The sequence below is a fragment of the Macrotis lagotis genome, chromosome 4 (assembly GCF_037893015.1).
Source record: "Macrotis lagotis isolate mMagLag1 chromosome 4, bilby.v1.9.chrom.fasta, whole genome shotgun sequence".
In the NCBI taxonomy this organism is placed as follows: Eukaryota; Metazoa; Chordata; class Mammalia; order Peramelemorphia; family Peramelidae; genus Macrotis; species Macrotis lagotis.
This window is the reverse complement of record NC_133661.1, coordinates 269,084,092-269,111,592: the sequence shown is the minus strand read 5'-3', so window position 1 is coordinate 269,111,592 and position 27,501 is coordinate 269,084,092. Positions and strand designations below refer to the sequence as shown.

Below are 27,501 nucleotides of genomic sequence, written 5' to 3'. Positions count from 1 at the left end.
GGAAAAAACCTTAAAAAAAAAGAATAGAGAGAAATTGTGATTTTCAAAATTTTGGCAAATGATTGCTTTTTCAGTAAGAGAATGAGAACAAATTAAGATCCTTGTAAATACATTTGCAGATATGATGAGGAAACCTACATGCATTTATAATTATGTTGTAACAGAATACACTACAAAACTTCCATTGGCTATATAAACCTAAATATTCATATGTTTTAGCTGAAATATTTGCTTAAAATCTGATTACTTCTGTCCTTGATATGTTGCTATAGCTATGAGTCTAAAGGCAGAACTGTCTCCTCCATAAATTCAGACAAAAGGAGGCACTCATGAGTCACTAAACACTTAACAAAGGAGATTTGCTTTACCCTAATTTAATAAGCATACAGTAGCGCTTAGCTTCTCTGAATATGGCCCTTTTCTTCTCCATCTACAAGCTCAGTCAGTCAGTCATCACAATTTAGCAGCTCACATAGTCTCAGGAACCCACTCAGTGTGAGAGAGATGAAGGCCAGAAATGGAATCTACATGGCTAGAGCTCTTTATTGATACTAAGCCAAGAAATTTTGTCAAAGAAGTTAGAACCAATTGAGGAAAAAAGTTTCACTAGAGGATCTATTAAGGAAACTGGGACTGAAGGAAGATGTATGAGGGGCATGTTTAGAGAAAAATATGTGTCAGAATTATCAGTAAATACTGTCTTATCACATAGCTGAAATAATTATAAAATATTTGCAACAAAATTTCATTGATATGCTATCCCTTATAATAATGGTTAGAATTTCTCTGCATTTTTTGGCAAGAGTATTTTAAAAATTTTTTTCTAATTACATGTTAATATACTTTTTAACATTCAATTTATGTAAGATTTTGAGTTCCCTATCTTTCTACCTTCCTCCTGTTCTCCTCTCCTCCCTATAAGAGCAAGTAATCTGATATAGGTTATGCATGAACAATCATGTTAAACATATCTACGTACTAAAGATGTAGCTTTCTGTTTTCATTAATTTGTAATTTTTGATGCCTCAATTAATATCCTATGTCAAAGCAATATTGAAATGTTTCTACCAATTTCAAACCAAAAGAAATCATTAAATTCTTTAATACACCTGTGATTTATTCATGTGAGTATTCGTAACATCAAGAACACAGCTTAAAGCCCATTCCTACTTATTCATTCCATATAATTCTTCCGGCAAATCAAAATGCAGAAATTTCTTATCATATTCTACTACTTTACTCATTATTTTAAACCCTTATCAAGTTTATCAAAAATAGAGAGAAATTGGGACGGCTGGGTGGCTCAGTGGATAGAGCACTGGCCCTGTAGTCAGGAGTACCTGAGTTCAAATCCAGCCTCAGACACTTAATAATTACCTAGCTATAAAGTTCTTCTGATGACTGCTTTTAGAGGATCTACCCAACATGTTGGACTTACTTATCTAGGTCTTTTTATATCTAAAAGATCTAGGTGTGTGTGTGTGTGTGTATGTGTGGTACTTGTGGTCATATGAAATCCTTTGATACATACATATATCTACCTTACCATTTTTTCCAATCATAATATCTTTTAATGTTCTTTAAGGAAACTCTTTTCCAAACTCTACCCAAAGACCATCTTATACAGGACCCTATCCAGAATAATTGGAGTTCACCCTACTCTCTTCTTCATATTCAGTTGCTTACATTCAATCCATCTCATCTTGTTGTCCAGTTTATTTACAGTCATGTCCTACTCTTTATGAACCCACATGGAGTTTTCTAGAAAAAGATATTGGGAATGGTTTGCCATTTCTTTTTCCAGATCATTTTACAGGTAAGAAAACTGAGGCAAACAGGTTTAAAATGACTTTCTCAGGAACACAGCTAGTAAATTCAGAAAATCAGTCTTTCAGATTTCAGATCCTGCACTATATTTACTACACCACCTATTCAATTCAGTATTTTAAGTCACATGCCTATTCATCATACCATTGTAAGGACAATAACTAGATTTTTTCCCATCAAATTATTATATAAGTTTATTTTAAATAAAGCAGTATAATTTTTTCTATATGTCCTTTTTCTGTAGCATACAAAATACTTCTTTATGTAATATAATGTTATCATACAGTAGTGACATCATTTTTTCTACCTTTTTTAGACCATTGAGCCTTTTGAACAATGTCTCACCAAAATATGTAACTGCAGGCTGGTACCACAAGCCAGAAGTCAGAGAATTAATAAATGGGGACATTGATAATTGCAACATTTCTTTATTGCTACAAAATGTAACAAGTCAAAACTTGTAATTGTCTGCTTATTATGAGAATGTCTTTCCAAAACAAACAAATAAGCTATTGAAAAGTATCACATTTAAAATTTAGAGTTATTTAACAATGGGACAAACATAATTTTCAAAAAATTGAATGATACTAAAACATTCTCTATATTTTTAGCGACTTAACCATATAATTAATTATTTTTAACTCAAAAGAACATATACAAGATTTAATTTTGAGAAAAGACAAATAAAAATGTACTTTTTTGGATCTTGAGTTTCAAAAGAAAGAAGACAATGAAAGCTTAACAAATGATTGAGGAAAATATTCAAAGGGGATAAATTATGACATCTATAGTCCTACCTGGGTAAAGAAGGGTTCATAAATTTCAACTCCTTTATCAGATCCTTGCAGTAAGACTTCCTGGCCACGTCTCCAACTATACCGAACAGGTGGATTGGAATTGGCAACACACCGAAGGAACACTGTCCTCTCATAGTAAAATTGTTCTTTCGCTTCACCTATGCTTTGATGAACAGTTACTACTGGATCATCCAAATCTAGGAATAAGAACAACCAAGATAATCATGACTTGTACAACTTCTATTTTATTGTAAACAAAATTTGTAGGCTGATCAGAGAACCTTATTCCTGGCATGACAAATTATATAAAAATCTACATTTCAATACATTTGCAAAATGTCTGAATATTATTTCCTAATAGGAAAAAGGAAAAATAGGTTGTCTTTCACTATCCTATATTTATATAAAAGGATGGTTTGGACATCAGTTACACTAATTATGTTTGCATCAGTAGAGGTAGGGCTTTAGAGAACATTACAAAGCCCCTCCCCCCTGCATGTAACCCTAGGTCACAGAACAAGTTTCAATAAAGGTGAAATTAGAATATAAAACTCTCAAACCCCATGTGATGTTGTCTTAGCAAAGATACTAAATAAGTTTGCCATATCTTTCTCCAGTCATTTTAAAGATGGAGAAACTGAAGCAAACAGAATTAAATGACTTGACTAGGGTTACACTGCTAGTGTATCTGACTAAATTTGAAGTCAAATCTTCCTGACTTCAGGTCAAGCACACTATCCACTATTGGCCATCTAGTTGCCATTTTCACATAATCTCTTATACAAATTTCAGGAAGTTTAATATTAATAATATTATTCATTTTCCAACTGTAATGATGTAAGAAAATCAGAAAATTACAGATTATTAGAGCTGGAAGGGACCCAAGAGTTCATTTTTCTAACTAGGTAGGCAGAAAAAAATAGAGTATTTAAGCTGGAATCTAGAAGACCTGATTTCACATTCTGCCTTAAAAACAGCTGTGTGATTTTTCAACAATTTACTCTCTATCTGCTTCAGTTTCTTTGACTGAAGACATATAAGTTGGGAATAATAATAGAACCTACCTCTTAGTATAATTGTGAGGTCAAAAGAAGAGGCATTTAATAAATACTTGTTACCTTCACATTTCCAAGTCTCTCATTTTATGAAAGGAAAATTAGGTGACATGACTTCCCCAAGGCCACCAGATAACAATTTAAGAGACAGAACATGAATTAAGGTCTTCTGACTCCAGATGTCATGATTCAAGCTTTCAAATTGAAAGAAAAGTTTATTGCTTTTAGACCCAATGTGCATTTTGCCTTCACACCACATTTCTCAAAAATAAATATAGATATATTCTAGATAATATGAGAGCATAAATGTTTGGTAAATTAATTTTACACAAAGATAAATAAAAGGAACCACATATTTTATCTGTGAGAGTATGATTTTTTTCATATTTTTTCTTAGAAAAATTATTTTGGGGGAGGTTGAATCATGTTAGATCTCCAAATATTTGTGAAGTAATGGAAGCTTTGAGAAATCAAAATAGATAGAATTAAAAAAAATAATTTTAAAAGATTGCTTTGTAATTAAATATTTTCATTAATTCTAATATTCTGGAATAGTTGAATGTCAAAATCATTTTAAAAGAACATTAAAAATTACAGTTTTATTATAATAAGTTAGAATGATTTCTTTCTTACAAACCTTAAGAAGTTATCAACTTAAATTTATTCTCTTTACTGTTTTCTCCCCCTAATTTTTAATTAGGAAGACTTAAGCTGTGGATAATATAATCATGTTAAAAATATTTAATACTAACTCTTTTCATCCTTTTAAAAACTTTAAGGCTTAAAAATGTTTTTCATGGATATATGTGTCATAATGAATGCCACTTATGGTTTTAATAACAATGTTATACAAAGAGAAACTCCATGAATATTCCACAAAAGGGTGAAAATATGAGTTATCCCCTTTGACACATGTGCTCTAAGCTTGTGTTCACTTTCTTCTGGACTGAATGTATTTGTGGGCAAATGTAGTACAGATTAAGTGGGGCTAGGGTTGGGGAAGATGTTTTTTAGCAAATGCATCTATTATGCCACCAAAATATCTACCTGCTACTACTACCTAATAAAGTCTGGCTTGTTGATTGATCTTAGCTGATAAACATTTTACTAAGAACTGGATTGGGGAGAAGGAAGAAGTAGCAGGGATTAAACATATCTGTGTGAGTGGGGTCTGTGCTCTTAAGCTAACTCAGTACATAAAGGGAGCTGAGAATCCTTTCCTTTGAACAAAGAACAGAAAGGCAGAATCAGGAAAAACAAGAGGAAATAAATGGCTATATTACATTATAGGGTAATAATTACATATCTAAGTTATAATTAATATAATTGATTTAAATAAATATAAATATCTAACAAATAAATAAATGACAAAACAGCAATACTCCAGTCACATTCTCAATTAAAAAAACTTAATCCTTTTGTGGCCTACATTACAATGTGCAAGCCTTGCTTATATTTGTTAAATATAGTAATCCATTTTTCTACTGCCTTAATTTTCCCTCATTTCTTTTCCTTCTCTTCCAGAAAGCCATCACTTATTTTTTTAAAAATATATTTGCAGCAAATAAAGGGGATTTTTAAAAAACTGAATAATATCCAATATTCTACAATCATGGATCCCTCACCACTGCAAAGAAATGGAGGGAATTGTTTTCTCATGTCTCCTTTTTGGAGATAAGCTTAGTGTTAGCAATTGTTCAACTTTCATTTTTAATTATTTTTAAGTTGTTCTTCACATTTATATTCATTCTATAGATTGGTTTCATGATTATTACTTTTTTGTCTCATTTCATCATTCCATAATTCTCTGAATTCATATTCACCATTTCTTCTAGCAAAGATTCATAATTCATAATTGCCATTTCCTAGTTGTTGGACATGTACTTCATTTTCACTCCTTTGCCACCATAAAAAATTGCTGACATCTATACTCCCAATAGGTTAAAAAATTTAGAAATTTCATTACAGAATTTAAATACTTCGAGTTCTTTCTAAGCATTATTTCCCCCATGTACTCCACATAATGGTGTACAGTTGCCATAAGTGACCTTGCAGACTTGTGCTTCAGAGTCCAGTTTGGAGGTATTTGCCTAGTCCTCCCATGGAAGTCACTCAGTCTGAAGGTCATCCCACTCACCACACAAGGCACAGGTACTGATGCTGCCAAGGCACTAAAAGAAAGAGAATCTAGAGATAAAACAAGACATAAGCAATACTGACAGCTGGGAAAAGTTTCTATGCCTGAGGGAAAGGGGAACTTGAGAACCCTCCACTTTCCTAACCCGAGGAAAGCTAAAGGTCTTTTTATCAGTGAAGTGGTGTGAGAGCAGAGTGGGGCAGGGAGAAAAGGAAAAGAATAGGGAAAGCAAATAAAGACTAGTGACTGAGAATACTAGAGAAGAGTTGATAGAACAAAAGGCTTAAAGAAGAAAACTAAGTAAAGATCCAGATTCCAAGCAGACAAACCAAGAAATGGGCTCACAAACACAGAAAGGAGAACATGTAAAACCTAAATAGACACAAGAGCATAATGAACAAATAATAATCTGTGAAGAAAAAAGGAACCAAAAATTCTCCAGTATAAAAAGAGAATTCTATGGATCATGAAACATCATCAAGAAAATTCTTGAAGGACTCTAAAAATATTAACAGTAATTGGAAATGAAGTCAGTTCAAAAATAAGAACTCTGCAGAATTTTTAAAATGAGTACAGAATATATAAGAACTAAAGAGAACCTAGATAAGTATTTTCTTTAAAGAAATAGAATCTGCTAAAGAGAAACAAACTTGAAACACAAAAATTTAGAAGAGAGGAAAAAGGCAATATTAAAGAGTTATATAAACCATGAATTTTATGAAAATTATATCAATATCAACATCATAACTTTTCTGATAAGTTAAAAAACTGCTGAACATAATTTCATCCCCAAGAGCATTCTTTGAAATAGCTGATGTGAAGAAGTTAATGTCAGTCAACTAGAATTACTGGTCTGTTTTGTATATATGATGTGCATACATATACATATATACATATACATATTCATATGCATATGCATATGCATATGCATATACATATACATATACATATATATACATATATATAATTTTGGAAGAAACAAAATAAAACATCTTTAATGGAAACGTGTGTTCCCTATAGTTGATTCCTGATGGTTGAAATTATTGAAAATTTAAAATTAAGAAATAGACTAAAGAATTGACATTAATACCAACTGTTAGTTTTCAATAAATTAAACCAATGTAAATTAATTCCACAAAAGCCCAGAAAATAACTTAGCTAAAAACATTTAATTACTTGCCAAACAATTGATAACTTCTAATTTATTATATATGTGATGTATCTTGTTTGTACATATTTGTTTAAGTATACTTGAATATTCCTCACATGCCAAAACATGAATTATTAATACTCCTGCTTTGTATAATATAGGACATCTAAAGAACTTATGAAATTGTTAAAAATTTACTTATCACAAAATCCAGCAGCTATAACAAGACAATTTCTACACATAGAATTACAAGTCATTTCAGCTAATCATCCCTTCATATATCAAAGATGGACCATTTGTCTCAGATATCCACATTTGGGATTTGTGCTGTGATGAAGAATAAACTTTTAAGAGAAGTTCAAAATGAAAAATACTTTTTGATCTAACTAAACTTGAATTTTATAATAGTTCAAGGTAAGCTTCCAAATAATGAAACTATAGCATGACATAAAAAATGATGAAAATAAAAATGTCTTCTACAAATACTTTGTATATAAGCAGAGATTACTTGAAAGATATAGCATAATCGAGGTAAAACCAAATAAATATTCAAATTTATTTCTCCGTGAAAAGAGAAAAATTCTGAGATAAAACTGTGTGAATTCTGTGAATTATAGTAGTAACCATATAGTATTACCTTTCCCAATGGGAGAAAAATTTTTCAGGAAATATTTTTTAACATGTCATATCAAGAAGTAAGCATGAATAATTCAGTCAAGGAAATGGAATGAAGGTTCAGTAAAGTTTAAGGAAAGATTTCTCTACTCATCACAGATAATGAGAAAACTTCAGACCCACAAGCAGCAATGATTATACAGTTGTTACCAAATTTGCAAGATAAAAAATACAGTCACTTCCATTCAAACACATTCCCCCTCATCCCCACCCCCCCATTATGGCTTTCCTCCTTTTTTGTAATTTTCTCCATATTTCTTTCCACAGGGAGAGTGTATTTGTTAAATTTACAGTCATTTAATCTTTTAAATTTTGACTTGATTTAAACTTTTTTAAAACTAGAATACTTTTAATAAGTTTTAATTAATCCATATCTGCTTTTAATTGTGTAGGGGATGTATACTGAAATGAAGAGATTAGATTAGGCAGAAGATAGATGTCTAAATCCTCAGTATAAAAATATTAGTGCCATCCCTAACAAAGGCCCCTATCCTCAGTCTAAAAATATTAGCACCTTCCCTGGCAAAGGCCCCTAAGGAGAAGAGAGTCTCAGTAATTTTTGTCATAATTTTTATTTTTTGTCCTTGAATTTTTTCATATATTTGGAGTTGCAAACTGACTCCCACCATCCCCACCATTCAATATAGGTTACTTTATTTTTACTAGATTCAGAAATATCTATATCTATCTATCTATCTATATGCATATTGCACATACTTCTAGTTATAAGAACTTTATAAAAAGACTTCTTGGGCCATTATACTTAATTTGAATATTTACAGTACTCATAATTACTTGATTGTTCACAATATTCTTAAAATATTACTGTTTTGGTAGGAAATTTCTCTTTGCTTCTACTCACTTTGCTTAGCATTATCTAATGAAAAATTTTCTATGCTATTCTAAAGTCAATCAGCTAATCATTTCCTCTAGCAGAGTAGGGTTCATCACAATTATATACAACTTGTTTAACCTTTTCCCAACTAATGGGCAGCCCTTCAGTTTCTAGTTCTTCACTACCAAAAGAGCATTGCCATAAATATTTTAAAATATATGGAACATTTTTTTTCTTTTTCCTTGATCACCTTAGGAAACAGATCTAATACCTGTATTGTTGGATCAAAGAGTCTATATAGATATAGTTTTATAACTCTCCAGGCATAATTTCAGATTGCTCTCCAAATTGTTGAATCAGTTCACAGTTCCACATGCAATGTATTAATGTCTAAATTTTTCCACATTTCTTCCAACATTTGTTATTTTCTCCTATAATTTAAGCCAATCTTTTAGGTGTGAGATATCTCAGTGGTTTTAATTAGCATTTCCATAATAAATTATGACAGAGTATTTATTCCTATGGCTTGACTATATATAGTTTTGATTACTTTGTCAAAAAATTGTCTGTTTACATGCTTTAACTTTACCAGGAATGATTCATCTTAAAACTTGATAAAGTTCTTTACACATTTGAGATATGATATCTTCCCATGAAAATTTCTATAAAAATTTGCCTCAGTTTTCTTCTTTCCTTCTAATCTTGGCTACATTAGTATATTTTTAGAAAAAAAAGTAATTTAATATAAGCAAAATAATCAATTTTAAATATCATATTGCTCTCCATATTCACATATTCATAAGTCAAATAGGTAATATGTTCTGTGTTCTTCTAATTATGTTATGATATCATATCTTGGTAAATACTCTAAAACTATACCCAATTTGTTCCAGACTGCTACCCAGTTTTCTTGACAATATTTACTAAATTGTGTTTTCTTATCCTAAAAGTTGAAATCTTTACAATTTATCAAGTAAAAGATTACTATAAATGTTTACTAATGTGTATTGTATATCTACCCTGTTCTACTGCTTTAACTTTCAATTTCTTAACCAGTATTAGATAGTCTTGATAATTATTTCCTTATAGTATAATTTAAAATTTGGTAAAGCTTTTAAACCTTGTTTCTTTACATTTTTTTCATTACATCCTTTGAAATTCTTGACCTTTTGTTCTTCCAAATAAGTCATTAATTTTTCTAACTAAATAAAATAATTTTGGTAATTTAATTGGGTTTACATTGAATTCTTGTATGTAAATTGAATAAAAATGAATAAATAGAATTTTCATTTTAATTATATTGACTCTGCTCTCCAATGAACAATTAATATTTCTCCAATTATTTACATCTGACTTTATTTGTATGTGTTTTATAATTAGTTCATTAAGTTCATGAGTTTATGTAAGCAAGTATACATTCAGTTATTCATTATTGCCTACAGTTATTTTAAATGGGTTATCTCTTACCATGTCTTCTTAAAGGATTTTAGTGGTGATATACAAATGTGTTGCATTTATGTGAGTTTATTTTGTATCCTACTATTTTACTAAATTGTTACCATAAATTTTTTAGTTGAGCCTTTTGGATTTTCTGATTATATCATCATCTTGTTTGTACAAAGGGATAGTTTTATTACTTCATTGCCCATTCTGATTCCTTCAATTTCTTTTGTTTCTCTTATTGCTGCTGCTAATATATCTAATGTAACATTGAATAATATTGATGATAATGAGCATTCATTTTTCACTTCTGATTTAACTGGAAAGGTTTCTAACTTATCCCCATGACAAATAGTGCTTGTTGATGGTTTTAGGAAGATGTTTATTATCAGTTTAAGGAAAAATCCATTTATACTTATCATTTCAAGTAGCTTATATATGTCACATTTCCATTGAGCTGTTTCAATTCTGCCTTCCTCATAGAGTGTAGCACCCTCATTGATGAGGGCATGCTATGCTGGGTGGTTCAGTGCCAGTGTCTTCCAAGCTGCACAAACAATTTTAAAGTTCTTCAATGAGACCCTCAGGGTGTCTCGCTATTGCTTCTTCTGATCCTATTGTGAGCGCTTGCCCTGTGTAAGCGCTCCATAAAATAATTTTTTTTAGTAAATGTATGTCTGGCTTTCTAAAACATGTTCATCCCATCATAGTTACACTCTCTGTAGTAATATTGCAATGTAGCCCAAGAAAGGACCTCAATGTCTGGTATCTTCTCCTTCCAGGTGATCTTCAGAATATTTCTAAGACAATTTAAATGAAGTAATTCAGTTTCCTGACATGGCACTGGTAGACTGTCCAGGTTTCACAGGCATACAACAATGAAGTCAGCACAACAGTTCTGTAGACATTCAGTTTGGTAGTCAGTCTAATACCTCTCCTCTCCCACACTTATTTTTTCAGAGTCTCTCAATACTGAACTATTTCTGGCAATGCAAGTGTCAACATCATTGTCATGTCCTTGGAAGGACACTGCAAAGGTAAATGAATTTGTCCACAGTACTCAAAATTTCTCCATTCACTGTAATCGATGGTTCCACATACAGATGGTATGGTGCTTGATGTTAATTGTTAGACCAAAATTAGCACAAGCAGCAGAGAATCAATCCATACTTTGTTGCATCTCAGCTTCAAAGGCTGTATTGAGGGTACCATCATCAGCAAACAGAAGATCATGCACCAACTCTCCCTCCACTTTGGTCATGGGTTGTAGCCTTTATAAGTTGAAGAATTTGCCATCATTGTGGTAGCTAACTTTGAGACCATTTTCATCCTCAGTGAAGTCATTTGATAACATGGCTGAAAGCATTATATTAAAAAGCATGGGAGGAAGGTCACATCCTTGTTTCACTCCATTGGTGACTGGGAAATCTCTAGAGCATCGGCAATCCAGAACCCAGCATGTGTGCCATCATGGAACTGATGTACAATACTGATGAATTTCTCCAGGCAACCAAATTTTGACAAGCCACAAGCCCTCACGACTGACTGTAGCAAAGGCCTTGGTCAGATCTACAAATGTTGTATATCAACCTCTGTTCTGATCCTTGCAATTTTCCTGGAGTTGTCAGGTAGCAAACACCATATCAACTGTTCTTCTTCCCTTTCTGAAACCACACTGGCTCTCAGGAAGGTGACCAAGTTCCAGGTTGATCAGTTGACCTTTTAAAGTTTGGAAAAATTTACTTGTAAATACATCTGATCCTGATGTATTTTACTTAGGTAGCTCATTTGGAACCTGTTCAATTTCTTTTCCTAAAATAGATTTATTTAAATATTCCATTCTATCTTCTTTCAGTTTGACAGTTTGTTTTTTTGGCATACAAATGGACAAAATAGCTCCAAATATTGAATTTTATTTCATCTTCATTAGTGCTATATTCACACTTTTAATTTTTGATACTAATAATTTGGTTTTCTACCAACTTCTAATTTTATTTAATCCAATTATTTTCTTACATTCAATTTTGTTAATCTCACCTTTAATTTTCAGAAATTCTAAACAGATGCTTAATAGGGGATTTTTATTTTATTACTTTTCTAGTTTCTTTAATTGCATGCCCAAATCTTTCCCTATTTTATTAATTTTAGTAGAGATATAAATTTTCATATGATTACTGTTTTTGCTTTTTATGTGACTTTTTCATTATTATCATTGTCTTTACTGAAATAATTTATTGTCTACAATGACATCTTCAACCACTCCTTCTTTAATATGTTATTTAGTCTGCAATTAGTTTTTTAAAATAGTATTTCATTTTCCCACTTGTATATTTAAAAATAATTTTTAACATACATTGGGTTTTAAGTTTTGATTTCTGAATTCTATCATCCCCTCCTCTAAAAACAGTAAGTAAGCTGATATAGGATATTAATGTGAATCATGTAAAACATTTGTATATTAATCATCTTGTGCAAGAAAATTCAAAAAAAAGAAAAGAAGGAAGGAAGGAAAAACAAAAATAGTGTTTTCTGGTCTATGTTCAGATGATATCAGTTCTTTTTCCAGACACATGTATCATTTTTCAACATGAATCCTTTGATAATGTCTCTGATCATTATCTATTAGAGAATAGTTAATTCATTCACAGTTTTCATCCTATAATATTCCAATTACTGAGTACAATAGTCTCCTTGTTCTACTCACTTCATATTGCATTAGTTAATGTAAATCTTTCAAGGTTTAGATTGCAATCATACTGCTAGTCATTTCTTAGAGTATAATAATTTTACATTACAATCACAAAGCACAAGTTGTTCAGTCTCTCCAAACTGATGGGCCCCCCCTCAATTTTCAATTCTTAACCTACACAAAAAAAGCTGCTATAAATATTTTTGTCTTGATAGGCTATTTCTCTCTTTTTTAAAATCCCTTTGGTACAGAGACACAATTGTAGCAGTCCTGGATAAATTTTTGTAAATAGTCATCCATTTCACTTAGATTGTCAGATTTATTAGCATATAATTGAGAAAAATAGCTCCAAAATTTCCTCTTCATTGCTGATGAATTCACCCCTTTTATTTTTGATACTGATCATTTGGTTTTCTTCTTTCCTATTACAAAGCAATTTAACCATTGGTCTGTCTATTTTACTATGTTTTTTATAGAAATCTGTTTCTTGTTATACTATTTCAATGATTTTCTTACTTGCAATTTGATTAAGTTCTTCCATTTTGAGGGTTTTAAATTTGGTGTTTAATTGGGAATTTTTAATTTGTTCTTTTTCTAGTTTTTTTAGTTATATGTCCAAATCATTGATCTGCTCCTTTTTTCTCTTGTGGAGAAAGAATTCTATATGAAGGTATTTAGAGATATAGAATTTCCCCCAAGTATTGCTTTGAACTTCCCTAAGGACATAACATAAATTTTAATACATTGTTTCATTGTTGTCATTTTCTTTAATGAAATGATTGTTTCTATGATTTGTCCTTTGAACACTTATTCGTTAGAATTTGGTTATTTAGTTTCAAATTCATTTTAGTTTATGTTCCACTGACCATTATTGAATGTAATTTTATTCCATTTTGATTTGAAATGAGTCCATTATTTAACTATAAAGTTTTTTATGCCTTAATATAGGGCCAATATTGTAAAGCTAGCATATGTCACTGAAAAGAGATATATTATTTTCTAATCTCATTGAATTCTCTCCAGATATTTCTAAAATCTAGTTTATCTAACACACTATTCATCATATTTCTTATTTTTTGTTAGATTTATCTTTTTTCTGAGAGGGGAAGACTGTAAGCTCCCATTATTAGAGTTTTGCTAACTATTTCCATCTGCAATCAAAAAATTGAATACTATAGCAACTTGTGCATAATAGATTTAGTATTGATAATACTTAACTAATTATGATACCTTTTATCATAATGTAGTTCCCTTTCAAGTCTTTTTTAATTAAAACTATTCTAGATTTAATTTTGTCTTAGATCATGATTACTACTCAATTTTTTGTGGCTGGTTGTATTATACCATCAGAAGTCAAAAAAATTCTACTTCAGTCTTTTTTTAACTACATGTGTAGCTCTCATTTTTAAATATATATGTATATATACATATACATATATATACATATATATACATATATATATATGTATATATATATATATATGTATATATACATATATATATATATATGTACTTAGGTTTTTTGCAAGGCAAATGGGGTTAAGTGGCTTGCCCAAAGCCACACAGCTGGGTAATTATTAAGTGTCTGAGGCCAGATTTGAACTCAGGTACTCCTGACTTCAGGGCCGGTGCTCTATCCACTGTGCCACCTAGCCGCTCCTAAATATATTTTTGTAAACAATATAATCATTGGATTCCTAATCCATTCAAATATCTTTTTACTTAATGGGAGAATTCATCTTATTCACATTCAAAATTATAGTTACTACTTGCATATTTCCCTCCATACTATTTTCTGTCACTGTTTATCCTTCTCTCTCTCTCTCTCTCTCTCTCTCTCTCTCTCTCTCTCTCTCTCTCTCTCTCTCTCTCTCTCTCTTCCCTCCCTAAAATATCAATTACTTCTAGCTACTATTTTCCTAATTTATACTCTAAGAATCCTACATTATTCTCTCCCTCTAGCTTCCTGTTCCTCAATTTTCTCATTCTTCTGAGTCCCTCCCTTACCCTCATCCTTTACCCACCTATTTCTTGATCTGCACATCCTTCTCTAAAAGTTCTTTCCTTATGCTTTGTTCTCCTATTTCTCAGAGTATAGATTATTCTCTCTTTTATCCAATTCAGATTATAATAAGATTCTAGTACTACCAGTCCTACATACCTTGCTGCCTGCAATATAACATTTCTCCCACTTTTGTCTAATTTTAAGAGACAATTCTTTTATTCCACCTCTCCCTCCTAAATTTAATTTTTTAGGATCATACTTAACTCTACCCTAGACCTTTTATCTATTGATGCACTCTTAAACTACCAAAGTTATGATAACATTGGGGGGAGAGAAGAGTTGCAAGACAATGGGGTTAAGAGCCCAAGGTCACACAACTAAGTATCTGAGGTCAAATTTGAACTCAGGTCCTCCTGATTCCAGGGCAGGTGCTCCATCCATTGCATCAGTTAGCTGCATTTATAATAACATACTTAAGAGTTACAGGTAGGGACTTCGGGGTGGAGCCAGGATGGAAATGTGAAACTAGTATGCTCCCAGAAATTTTCCCTACACAATTTTAAAAGAAGCCTCTACACAGATATTAAAGCTACAGATCCTACCAATAAAAAAAAAGGAAGAGAAAAATAAGTTTCCAATTCTGGACATCTAGGGACTAGACCTTCAGCAAAGGTCTTTCTCTGGGGTAAAAGAGAAGTATAGCCCAGCCAGGCAGGAGAGTGGGAAGGCCAGTGGGAGGCTTCTAGTCACAGAACAGCCCAGACCCCTGTTCAACTAGATAGCAATACAGTCCCAGCAGCTAAATAGTAAGCTAGTTTGCAGCAACTAGATAACAAGCCAGCAGGGAGAGACCCAACTCCAGAAAAATTCCAAGCCTTGGAAACATTGAGACAATAGTTGGACAGCTTAGGGAACAAACCACTGAATAGGCAATGCCTGGGTTGTGTATAAGCAAGACCTTGGCAAATGATAATCCAGGGATCAAACCCCAGACCCAGCACAAAAATCTCAGGACTAAACTCCCCATAGAGCAGGAGCAGAATTCAACTACTGAAATGAGCAAAAAAACCAAAAAGAGTGCTAAGCATAAGCAGCTATTATTCAAATAAAGCTGATAAAATTGCCATCTCAGAAGAAGAAAGCAGTGACAAATTACCTACATGAGAAGTTTAAAAGGAGTTTATAAATTGTACTCAAATCCAAAACCTAATGGAAGAGTTTAAAAAAGATTTGAAAGACCAAGGAGAGGAAGAAGAAAAATGGAATTAAAAAATGAGAGTCATGAAGAAGAATTATAGAAAAACTGACAAACAAAATCAGCTTCTTTAAAATTAAAAATTATCAACTGGGAAAAGAGCATAACTCATCACAAAATAAAATGAACCAACTGATAAAGAAAAACAACTGATTTAAAAGAAAAATTAACCAACTGGAAAAGGAAACACAAAAACTGACTGAAGAAAATAAAACCCCAAAAATAATAATTGTACAAATAGAAACCAATGAGAAACCAAGATTCCATCAAATAAAATCAAAAAGTTGAAAAAAATGTAAAATACCTTTTAGCAAAAACAAACAACCTGGAAAATAGATCCAGGAGAGATAATTTATGAATTATTATTCTAATTAACAGCCTAGATAAAAAAGAAAAGAGTCTGGAAAATATCTTTCAGGAAATTATCATGAAAAATTGCCCAAATATAATAGATCAAAAGACAAAATATTCCTTGAAATAATTCACAGAACAACACCAGAAAGAAACCCCCAGAATTAAAAATTCCAAGGAATATCTTGGCCAAATTAGAGAATTCTCAACTAAATAAGGAGGTACTACAAGCAGCCAAAAAGAAGCAATTTAAATACAAAGGAATCACAATCAAGATTACACAGGATTTATTAGATTCAACATTAAAGGATCATAAAACCTAGAATATGATATTCTGGAGGGCAAAGGACCTTAGATTACAACCAAGCACTAACTGCCCTGCAAAATTCAGTTTATCTTGTCGGGGAAAAACAGTCTTTCATTGAAATAGAGGACTTCCAAAATTTTCTGATGAAAATGGCCAGAAATGAAAAGAAAATTTAGTCTTAAAAAACAAGAATCAAGAGATGTATATATAAAAAGGTCAACAGAAAAGGTTGGGGACACTATTCAAGAACATTGATCCATATACATTCCTACAAAGGAAATAACACTTGTAACTCTTGAGAATTGTATTTTGCTTAGGATAATTAAAGGATTGAATTGAAGAGATTATACTTAGAGGATATAGGTATAAATGAGACTTGAAGCAATGTTGATTATCAGGGTGGTATTTCTATTAAGACAGGGAGAGAGAATACTTATTTAATGTGATTTAATAAATTACGTAATTATACATAATTAAATCATAAAGTGAACCTACTTTACTAGATACTTTAGTTAAGGAGGATTGTTGTACAATTGGGATAGAGGGTGGAAGTGTACAAAGGGTTGGACATAAATATATCAGGAAGTGATCTTGCCTTTTCCATCCTTTAGTTAACAAGGGTATCTAGGGACAGGAGAGAATGTTCCCAATTTATTAGTTGAGAGTTTTAGGACTATAATTGGAGTACAATAGAAATAAAGTAGAGAGTGTTTTTAGAGGGAAAAGTTCATGAAGAGATTTTGCTTTGCTTCATGATTTGGGTACAATTGGAAGAAGTGTGTTTTGGGGAGAAGGGGGACAAATGGTTCATGAAATGAGTTGACTTTCCATGATGCTTTGACTCATTAGGATTGTGTGTCCATGGAGGGTACTTGAAAAGATGGGGTGGAATAAATATTATAATTTGATGGGAAACAAGTTACAGATTATGCTTTCCCATATAAGAAGTAAGCATCTTGACCTTTTTAATGTCCCTTACAATCAGTTTTTAATGTTTAATTCCTATGTTTCTTGGAAGTCTAGTAAGTCAAATTTTCCATTCAGTTTCTGATCTTTTTTTCACAAATGCCTGAAAATCCTCCACTCAGGGTAACACACTATTTTGCAGGGTAAGTTATTCTTGGTTGCAATCTTGAATCCTTTGCTCTTTGGGAATATATTGCTTCATGCCCTTTGATCTTTTTTATGTGGAAGCTTTTAAGGTTGTGTTATCCTTACTGTAAATTCACAGTATTAAAATTTTTAAATAGCTGTTTGTGATATTTTCTCTTTTTTTGATGCTTTAAAACTGAGCTCTGATGTTCCTGTGCTCTTTCATTTTGGGATCTCTGATGGTAATTGGTAAATGTTTTCAATTTCTATTTTACCTTCTTGTGAAACTTTAGAGTAATTTTCCTTAATGATCTCTTATATTTGTCTATACTTTTATTTTAAATCATAATTTTCAGATAGGTCAACAATTGTTATATTGTCTCTGATCCATTTTTTCTAAGTCAGTTGTTTTGCCAATGGATTTTTTATCTTTTGATTTTTGTTTTATTATTTTAGCAACTTTTGAAATCATAAGCTTCCTTTAACCAATTCTAATTTTCTAATTACTTTAGTTAATTTTTTATTTTTTTAGTTAATTTTTTAAATCTCTTTTTCCATTTGACTGACTTGCTTTTTATACTTTTTTCATACTCTTCTTGCACTACTTTTTCCCTAATTTTTTCTAACCTCTTATTTGATTTTTAAAGTCCTTTATAAGGACTCCCAAATTTCATTGCAGTTTGTCTTTTTGAAGAAGATATTGTTTTTTTTTTAACTTCTTCCTCTTCTGGGTTAGAATCCAGATCTCCCTCTCCATAAAAGCTATTTATGGTTCTTTTCTGCTTACTCACTTTCTTTAGTGATTTATTTCCTATATGTTAACTTTATATTAAAGTTAGACTTTAGTCCTGAATTTTGGGGAATGATATGTCAGAATTCAGGTTTTTTCTGCTTTTGTTGTCTGAGCTTTATGGAGGGGGGTGGAGGAGAAGAGAGGAGAGAGAAAGAGGGGAGGGTGAAAAAGAGATCTGAAGTCAAGTATTCCTATCTGACACTAAGTCAAATGTTTTTGCTCCTTGCAGTCCTTTCCTCATCTTCAAATCGTAGCTAAGTTCTCTACCAGGGAACCAAAACCTGGCTATCTGCTCTCCTTTGAATGCCATAGCCAGCAGGATCCTTCCCCTATTGCATCTGTGTTCACACTCACCAGTGAGTGCTTGCTCCTCCTGGCCCATAGTCTCAGTCTAGGACTGTGCTACATCAGGGCACCTGGACCTAGTATCAAGCTCTAGTAGAGGGCCCTACAACTCTCCCCTGATCATCCATCTGATCCTCATACTATTTATGAAGCACAATTTAGGTAGCACAATACTTTTTGAATTATCTCTACTGGATCCATTTTCCAGGTCAGTTGTTTCCTATGAGATATTTCACATTTTCTTCTAGTTTTCATTTTTTTGGTTTTGTTTTATTGTTTCTTGATTGCTCACTATAGTCATCAGCTTTCCTTAGTTCCATTCTACATTTGAAGGAATTATTTTCTTCAGACAGATTTTGTATTCTTTTTCCATCTGGTCAATTCAGCTTTTTTAAAAAAAAATGCCTTAAAGGCATTCTTCTCTCATTGGCCTTCTGGACTGCTTTTTCTATTTGATCCAAACTGGTTTTTAAGATGTTATTTTCTTCAGTATTTTTTGTATTTCCTTCACCAAGATGCTAACTCGGTTTTCACAATTTTCTCACATTGCTCTCATCTCTATTCCCAATTTTTCCTCTACCTACTTTACTTGATTTTCAAAATCTTTTTTGAGCTCTTCCATAGTTTGAGACCAATTCATAGTTTTCTTGAAGGCTTTGGATTGAGAAGCTTTGACTTTATTTTCTTCTTAATGTGTATTTTGACCAAAGCATTTGTCTATGGTCGATTTTTTCCCTTCCAGGGTGGAGGATATACTATTCCAAGCTTTTTTAGGGTTTTAGCAGCTGTTTTCAAGGACAACCCCAGAGACTTCAATTCCTTTAAATTCTTATGGGAGGGGGTGGCTAGGTGGAGCAGTGGATAGAACACTGGCTAGAGCACTGGTCTTGGAGTCAGGAGTACCTGAGTTCAAATCCAGTCTCAGACACTTAATAATTACCTAGCTGTGTGGCCTTAGGCAAGCCACTTAACCCCATTGCCTTGGAAAAAAAATCTAAAAAAGAAAAAAAGTCTTATGGGAGGCTCTGATTGTAATTCCCATGCTTTGGTCTGTGAATGACCCTTCAGCCCTGGAGCCATGGGAGAGTCCCTGTTCTACTGTGGCAGTAAAACTCATTTTCCTGAGACTGTGGCCCCAGATTGCAACCTTGATCTGAGTATGGGCAAAGCAACAGAGTCCTGCCTCAGAGATGGCAAAGAGACCTCTGCAATCTCCCCTGACCCCCTTACCATTTGTAGGTTGAGCACTCTGGAAGTAGCTGCTGCATAGGTCTGCAGACCTGCTCCTGGTTTCTGGACTGGGTCTGCACTGAGGCCTGCACTGGACTGGGTTCTGTACTCACTGTGGTGTGGCAGAATTTTCCCACTAAGTTTCCAACTATCCTTGGCAATCCCTGGGCTGAGAGGTCTGAAAACACCACTGTTGCCATGAACCCAGGAACCCTGAGGGACCCAGTAGCTATTCCTGGATGGAAAAGTCAGTTTGTTCCAGCAAGGCCTGGGCTGTATTGCAGGCTTTTTCTGTCCAAAATGTAAGCAACCCTTCTTATAGATCTTCCAAGTTCTCTTGAACTGGAAAATTGTTTCACTCAGTCTTTCTGTGGGTCCAATCTATAATTTGGCTAGAGTTATGATTTAAATGTATTTGAAATGGTCTGGGAGAAAGCTCCTGGGAGTTCCTGCCTTCACTCCACCATCTTGGCTCCACCCTCTGCTAAAACATATTAATTCATATTGCTTAATTTAATCTATATATCTTGATTACATAACACATACCTATTTTCTTTTTTTCCTTTGATAAATGTTTGCCTGTTACTCATAAGCCTTTTATGAAATGAGCATTTCAATAGAGAAGAGTTAAACTGGACAAAACTGTACCAATCTGAGGCAGTCAAATTCATATCTAAAAGTACTAGGAAAGTGGTTTTAACTCTAAAATCTAATATAGCACTATACCCTTAGGCTGAAAATATCTAATGTGTTTTAGATAAATATAATAACAGACTAATGTTCCTCTTAATTATAGGAAAGGAAAAGAATACTCACCCAGATACAGCTGTCGTATTTTTCTAAAAGGTGGAAATTTATTACTGGAGACTTAGGGTGGGGTAGTTCAAATACCAGATATGTCTAAATATGTCCCTGAATCACTGACCATCTAGGACCACTGCTACCCTATTCAACTTGGTAATCTTATGTAGCTCAAATCCTACTTTTATTTCTTGCTCTTATAATATTCTCCCTTAAAATAAGTAAATATCAAAATAATAGACTGGAATTAAAATGCTACTGCAAATGCTTACTTAGTTGTAAAGTTCTGAACCAGATACTTAACTTCTCTGTCTTTCTCATTATTTATTTGAAATATGAGATGATTAGACTATAATATATGTGTGTATGTATAATCTATGATCATTTCATCATGTTAACCATGTGATATCAAATAATGTAGATTACACAAATAAGAAAAGATACATAAGGTAAAATTTTCAGATATTGTCTGTATTATGCCATAGGAAAGAGCTAAAACAATCAATAGAGAGACCATGTTGTGATCAACATTAGGAAAAACTTAAACAACAACAAAAAAATCAAACCGAAGAAAAACAAAAAATTAGGCAATGTAATAAATGTGAAAGCTAGTGACCTATATGTTGCAGTGGATGGAATGAAAGGATTTAAGTCAATAAAACTTATCTTCCCTTGTTCAAATATGGTCTTAGACACTTAGATTTGTACTCTGAGCAAATCACTTAACTCTTTCTTGGTTTCCTCATCTATTAAATGAGCTAGAGAAGGAAATGGCAAACCATTCTAGTATCTTTACCAAGAAAACCCCATTGGGGTAACAAAGTATCAGACACAACTGAAAAATGATAATCATTATTATAGATATTCAAAAGTAGAGGAATAAACTCCTACTAGGAATCTTATAGTTGGGTAAGATGGTAGTCTTGATATGTGTTTCCTTTTGACCCTAAAACATTAGGGTCATGTGTGAGTCTTTCTTGTATTTCTGGATATCATCAATGACTGTGTCTATTAACACAAATAGATCTCTATCATGAAACAACAGATAAAGTGATTTATTTATTTATAAAGGTTAAAAATGTCCTTGATAAGGCCTCTACACATCATGACAGACGTCTGAAAGGTAAATAAATTCCTTAGTACATCATTGTTTTGTTCACATTAGTTTACACTCTTAGCATGCCATATTTGACACTATGTTATACTCAATACACTGGGTATACTACAAAGATGATTAAACTGAATTTGTACTTAAATACCCACTTTAGAAATAAAGTTTTTCTAAGGATTGTAAAGATTAGAGAATTCAGAGGAAATTAGAGAATTCTAAATTAGAGAATTTAGAAACTGAACATTTTTTACATATGGTAGGAACTATATGCTAGCCCTTCTCCCTTAAACTATTAGGGTTATTTTTCCTTAGGAGACAGGAAAGCAATCCCCAGAGTGTGACAGGCTGAAATGAAGTAAAACTCAATCTTCACTTTATTTGATGAAGATTCTTGACACCCTCTAACTAATTTACATGACTTCCTGGACTTAAGGGCAGATAAAGACCTACTCAGACTTCAGTGAGGGGGACCATAGTTTCCCCAATACTAATTGCTTTGGTATCCTTGTTGAATATCCCTTCTATGATTAAGAAACTTCATTTAGTTGTATACTTTCAGCAAGTCTGGAACAGTAGGGTATTGGACTGAATCATACCCTCACCTATCAATATGAGTTTGGATTTGAAACAAAGAAAGGAACTAGGATGAAAATCTGTCACTTCATTCCACTTTTTGAGCTATCACATCAAGAAAAGAATATATAAAAAAATCAATCTGTAAAATCTCACAATTGTTCCTATTCAATAGTTTTTTTTTCAATAGTGTCTGACTCTTCATGACACCATTTGGACTTTCTTGGCAAAATACTGGAGTAGTTAGTCATTTCTTTCTCCAGCTCATTTAATAGATGGAAACTGAGGCAAAAAGAATAAGTATTAAGTAATGCTTCAGGGAGATGACTCTTCAGGCTCTATCCATTGTTCAATCTATCTAACCCTGTAAAGTCAAACAAAACACTGTCAATTTGTTTAAATTGTTGAAATATATCTTCACAACCATCTGGTTAATCACATTTAGGAAGATATTGATAAGTTTCAACCTTGTCTCCTAACATATATTATATATACATATATATATATATATATATATATATATATATATATATATAAAATAAAAAAGGTGAGAAGCATATGCAAATTTGCACTTTCCTATTAATTCTCAAAGGAATAATAATATTAAAATTCTAGAAAAAAAATCACTTAGTGTTATTGAAAATACATTGCCTTATCCAAAGAAGATTAAAGCATAGGATGTTTCAGAAAATAAAATGATTTTCAAAATATTTAATGATTTGTAAATACTGTTTGAATACCTAGCATCCATTTAAACTAATGTTTAATGTTTAATTAAACTACTGCTTCATTTTTGTACCCATTTTGGTACTGCATTTTGTTCTATTTGGTCTCATCGGAGGTTCCAGCACTAATCCCCCATATTGTGTCTTTTACCTCTGCAACAAAACTTCACACATCAGTGGCCCATATTTAATCATTTGGGGAGGTCACCATAAAACTATTGGCTTTTACTTGCATGGATGTTGCTAGTGATTCACTGTTCTATTGAAATCTATGTGTTTCTGGCTCACTTTTTATAGAGGGGAGAAAAATCACTTACTTTCATTTCTCAATGGATTTCTTGATCATTTTGCAGTCTGGTGAGAATTTTCAGATTTATGCTGGAGTAGGTATTTGGGAGCTGGGCAATCTACCTCCCATTTAAGCAGCCACCTTGGCTGGAAGTCCCCAACCTGAATGCCTTCATCTGTAAAATGAAAGAGTTGGACTAGCAGACCATGAAGTTCCCTTTCAAATTTAAATCTATGATCTATAATGTTATATGAAATGTTTTAATATAATATGGAAAACTTCAGCCATTTTAACTGGCTGCAGATTTTTGTTTAAAAATGGTAACTAGCAATATTGCTTTTCTCCAAAAGATATTTCTATTTTAAAATTGTGGATAACTGATTTAATTATTTTGGGTACTCCACAAAAAAGGACATAATACAAGTGTCTGGCTACTTTTTATATTTGATTGCTCCTAGTGAAGCACTTGGTTGATCCATAAGTTATTTTACTTCCTATTACATACAGCTCCTTTTACTGTCATATATGTTCTTGGTTATACTGCTTAAGTGGTTTCTAGTTCTACATGCTACAACACATATCTCTTCATTGCTCCAAGTCACAATGCACATATAATGTATTTTCTATATGCTAGACACTATGCTAAGTGCTAATAGAAGGCAAAAATGATCCCTTTCCTGAAAGAGCGCATATTCTAATAGAAAAGACAAAAAGAAAATAATTTTCATGCATCCATGATATATACAGAGTAAATTGAAGGTAATCTCAAACTATTGTTTGGGAATTAGGAAATATCATCTGAAAAATGTGAAATTTAAACTGAGTCTTGATTGACTCTAGAGAAGGTAAGAAGGAGATGTGAGGATTCCATTCAGTAGAAAGTCTATGAGATGAATGGAGTATCACAAAGTTAATTTAAATTCTTTGAAATAATGTTGTACCCTTAATCCAAATCATAGGATTTCAGGGAGGATGGTAATTTTTTAAAAGTAATAGCAATTTTAAAAGATTATCATATTGCTTTCTGTGGGGGGGAAGGGGGGGGGAGGGAAGGGTGGAGGAGAAAGTGTAAAATTCAAAACCTTACCAAAAAAATGATAGGTAGAAACCACTATTGTATATAACTAGAAAACAAATACAATATTTGTATTATTTATGGGAAAATGTAGCAATAACTATCTATCAATCATTAAAATTTAGCATGGAGGTGAAGTGAAAATTATATAGAATGCTTAAATAAATTAACAAAACTTACAAAACAATAAAAAATCCAAAGTCTTCACAAATTTGTCAAAATAGCCATCTAATCAAGTCACTTCAATGTTGATCATAGAAAGGAAAAATTATTTTTGTTTTTTATTTTTTTAATTTTATTTATGTATAAATACATAGATATTTATATGGAAACAAATATAAAGATTTTTTTAAATTTTCATTTACAAATTCTTATCTTCCCCTACACATTGAGAAGACAAACAATACAAAAAATCATGCATATGCAGTCATATAAAATGTTTCCATATTACTCATACATAAAAGCAAGAAAATAAAGTGAAAAAATTTTGCTTTGCACTCAAAATGGAATAGATCTTTTACTTAGAAGTAAAAAAGCGTATTTCATCATGACTTTTGGCCTTGAAGTGCATCATTATATTGCTCAGAGTAGTTGTTTTTCTGGCTGTTTATAATTACAGCATAAGATTCTTACTGTGTTTTCCTGGTTCTAAACATTTACTTTATATCAATTAATATCTGTTACTGAAACCACCCACCTTATCATTTCTTACAGCACATAGTATTCTAATATAAGAATATATCATAATAATAACAATAATTAAGTTATTTCCTTAACTGAGGGAATCCTCTCAATTTCCAATTGTTTGTCACCATAAAAAGCGATGTTCAAAACATTTTTATACATATAGATCCTTTTTCTCTTTCTTTGATCACTTTGAGATAGACATAGTGGTAGTTTTTCTATATCAAAAGGTTTGCAAAATTTTATAGACCTTTGAACATATTTCTAAATTATTCTCCAAAATGTTTGAACTCCACACATCAGTAAACTGGGATACCTATTTTTTCATGTCCCCATCATTATTTGACATTTTCCTTTCCTGTCATAATAGCCAATCTGATAGGCTGGAGATGGTAACTGAGAGTTTTAATTTTCATTTCTCTTATTTTATTGATTTAGTGAATTTTATGTTACTAACAATAGTTTTGATTTTCTCTTTTGAAATTATCTCTTGGGCAGAGCCAAGATGGTGGTATGAAGACAGGATTTCCCAAAAGCCATCAAATTATGACTCTAGCCAAACTTTAGAGGGGCAGAATCCACAGAAAGACTGAGTGATACAATTTCTCAGTCCAAGACAATTTAGAGGAAGGTAGAAGAAGGTGGAGAAGGCAGCTTCGTTTCCCCCGCTTGCCTAATTGGTGCATAGGAGATGCCCAGCGGAAGGCTTTCGCTGCATTCCCCCCCCCCCAGTTAGAATATAACAAAGTCAGAATGGTCGAAGCAGATCGCCCAGGGAAGCTCTTCGTAGGAGGGCTCAATACCGAGACAAATGAGAAGGCCCTTGAAGCTGTATTCGGGAAATATGGGCAAATAGTGGAAGTACTACTGATGAAAGACCATGAAACCAGCAAATCCAAGGGTTTTGCTTTTATCACTTTTGAAAGTCCTGCAGATGCAAAGGATGCTGCCAGAGACATGAATGGGAAGCTCCTAGATGGAAAATCAATTAAAGTTGAACAAGCCACCAAGCCAACATTCGAAAGTGGTGGTAGGCGTGGGCCACCACCTCCACCAAGAAGCAGAGGCCCTCCAAGAGGCCTTAGAGGAGGAGGAAGAGGAGGAAGTAGAGGAGGAACAAGGGGACCACCATCACGAGGAGGACACATGGACAATAGCAGATATTCTCTTAACTTCAACATGGGGTCTTCCAGGGGACCTCTTCCAGTAAAAAGAGGCCCACCACCACATAGTGGTGGGGGTCTTCCACCTAAAAGATCTGCACCTTCAGGGCCAGTGCACAGCAGTAGTGGAATGGGAGGAAGAGCTCCAGTGTCACGTGGGAGCGATAACTATGGAGGTCCACCAAGACAGGACCCAATGCCATCTAGAAGAGATGTTTATATGTCACCAAGAGGTGATGGATATAATACTAAGGACAGCTATTCAAGCAGAGATTATCAAAATTCTTGGGACAACAGAGATTATGCTCCACCTCCAAGAGATTATGCATACCGTGATTATGGTCATTCCAGTTCACGTGATGGCTATCAATCTAGAAGTTACGGTGATCGTGATGGCTATGGTGGTCATGATAGAGACTATTCAGATCACCCCAGTGGAGGTTCCTACAGAGATTCATATGAGAGTTATGGTAACTCATGTAGTGCTCCACCTGCTTGAGGGCCCCCGCCATCTTATGGTGGAAGCAGTCTCTATGATGATTACAGCAGAGATGGATATGATGGAAGCAGAGAAAGTTATTCAAGCAGCCAAAGTGATATCTACTCAAGTGGTCGAGGAGAGCATGTTGGCTGACAAAATAGAGGGCTTCCCCCTTCTATGGATAGGGGATACCCTCCTCCACGTGATTCATACAGCAGCTCAAGCCACAGAGCACCAAGAGGTGGCCATGGAGGAAGTCGATCTGATAGAGGAGGAGGCAGAAGCAGATATTAAAAAGAAAAACTTTTAAGTTTCTTGGACCAAAACCCCCTTTCAAAAAACAAAGCAAATGGAGCTTGTCCTATCTTTACTACCAGAGGACTACTAAAAAGGAAACAAAATTGTTTTTCCTTTCTTTTTTATTGCCTGTTAAGTTTCCCTCCATGATTTTTATGTTTTTGTGAAGGAACAAGTTAAAGCAATGTTTAATTTCAAAAAAAAAAAAGACAATTTAGAAGTTCCACAGGAAAGGTGTGTTTCACCAGGACCAGGGGTTGGAAAAAAAGCCATGGCCACAGCACAACACAACCCAGGGATCAACAGGAATAGCTTGAAG

The 27,501-nt window shown here is 33.0% G+C and overlaps 1 protein-coding gene and 1 pseudogene across 1 annotated transcript in view; one reads left to right on the top strand and one right to left on the bottom strand.

Moving 5' to 3' along the window:
• The window catches only part of MDGA2 (MAM domain containing glycosylphosphatidylinositol anchor 2), a 701,528-nt gene that overhangs the window by 420,507 nt on the left and 253,520 nt on the right, over positions 1-27,501 (bottom strand). The window contains exon 4 of the mRNA XM_074236282.1: positions 2,625-2,821. Coding sequence (XP_074092383.1) covers positions 2,625-2,821 — 197 coding nt within the window. The remainder of the gene's footprint in view (positions 1-2,624; positions 2,822-27,501) is intronic.
• Positions 25,875-27,332, top strand: LOC141522503 (RNA-binding motif protein, X chromosome-like; annotated as a pseudogene).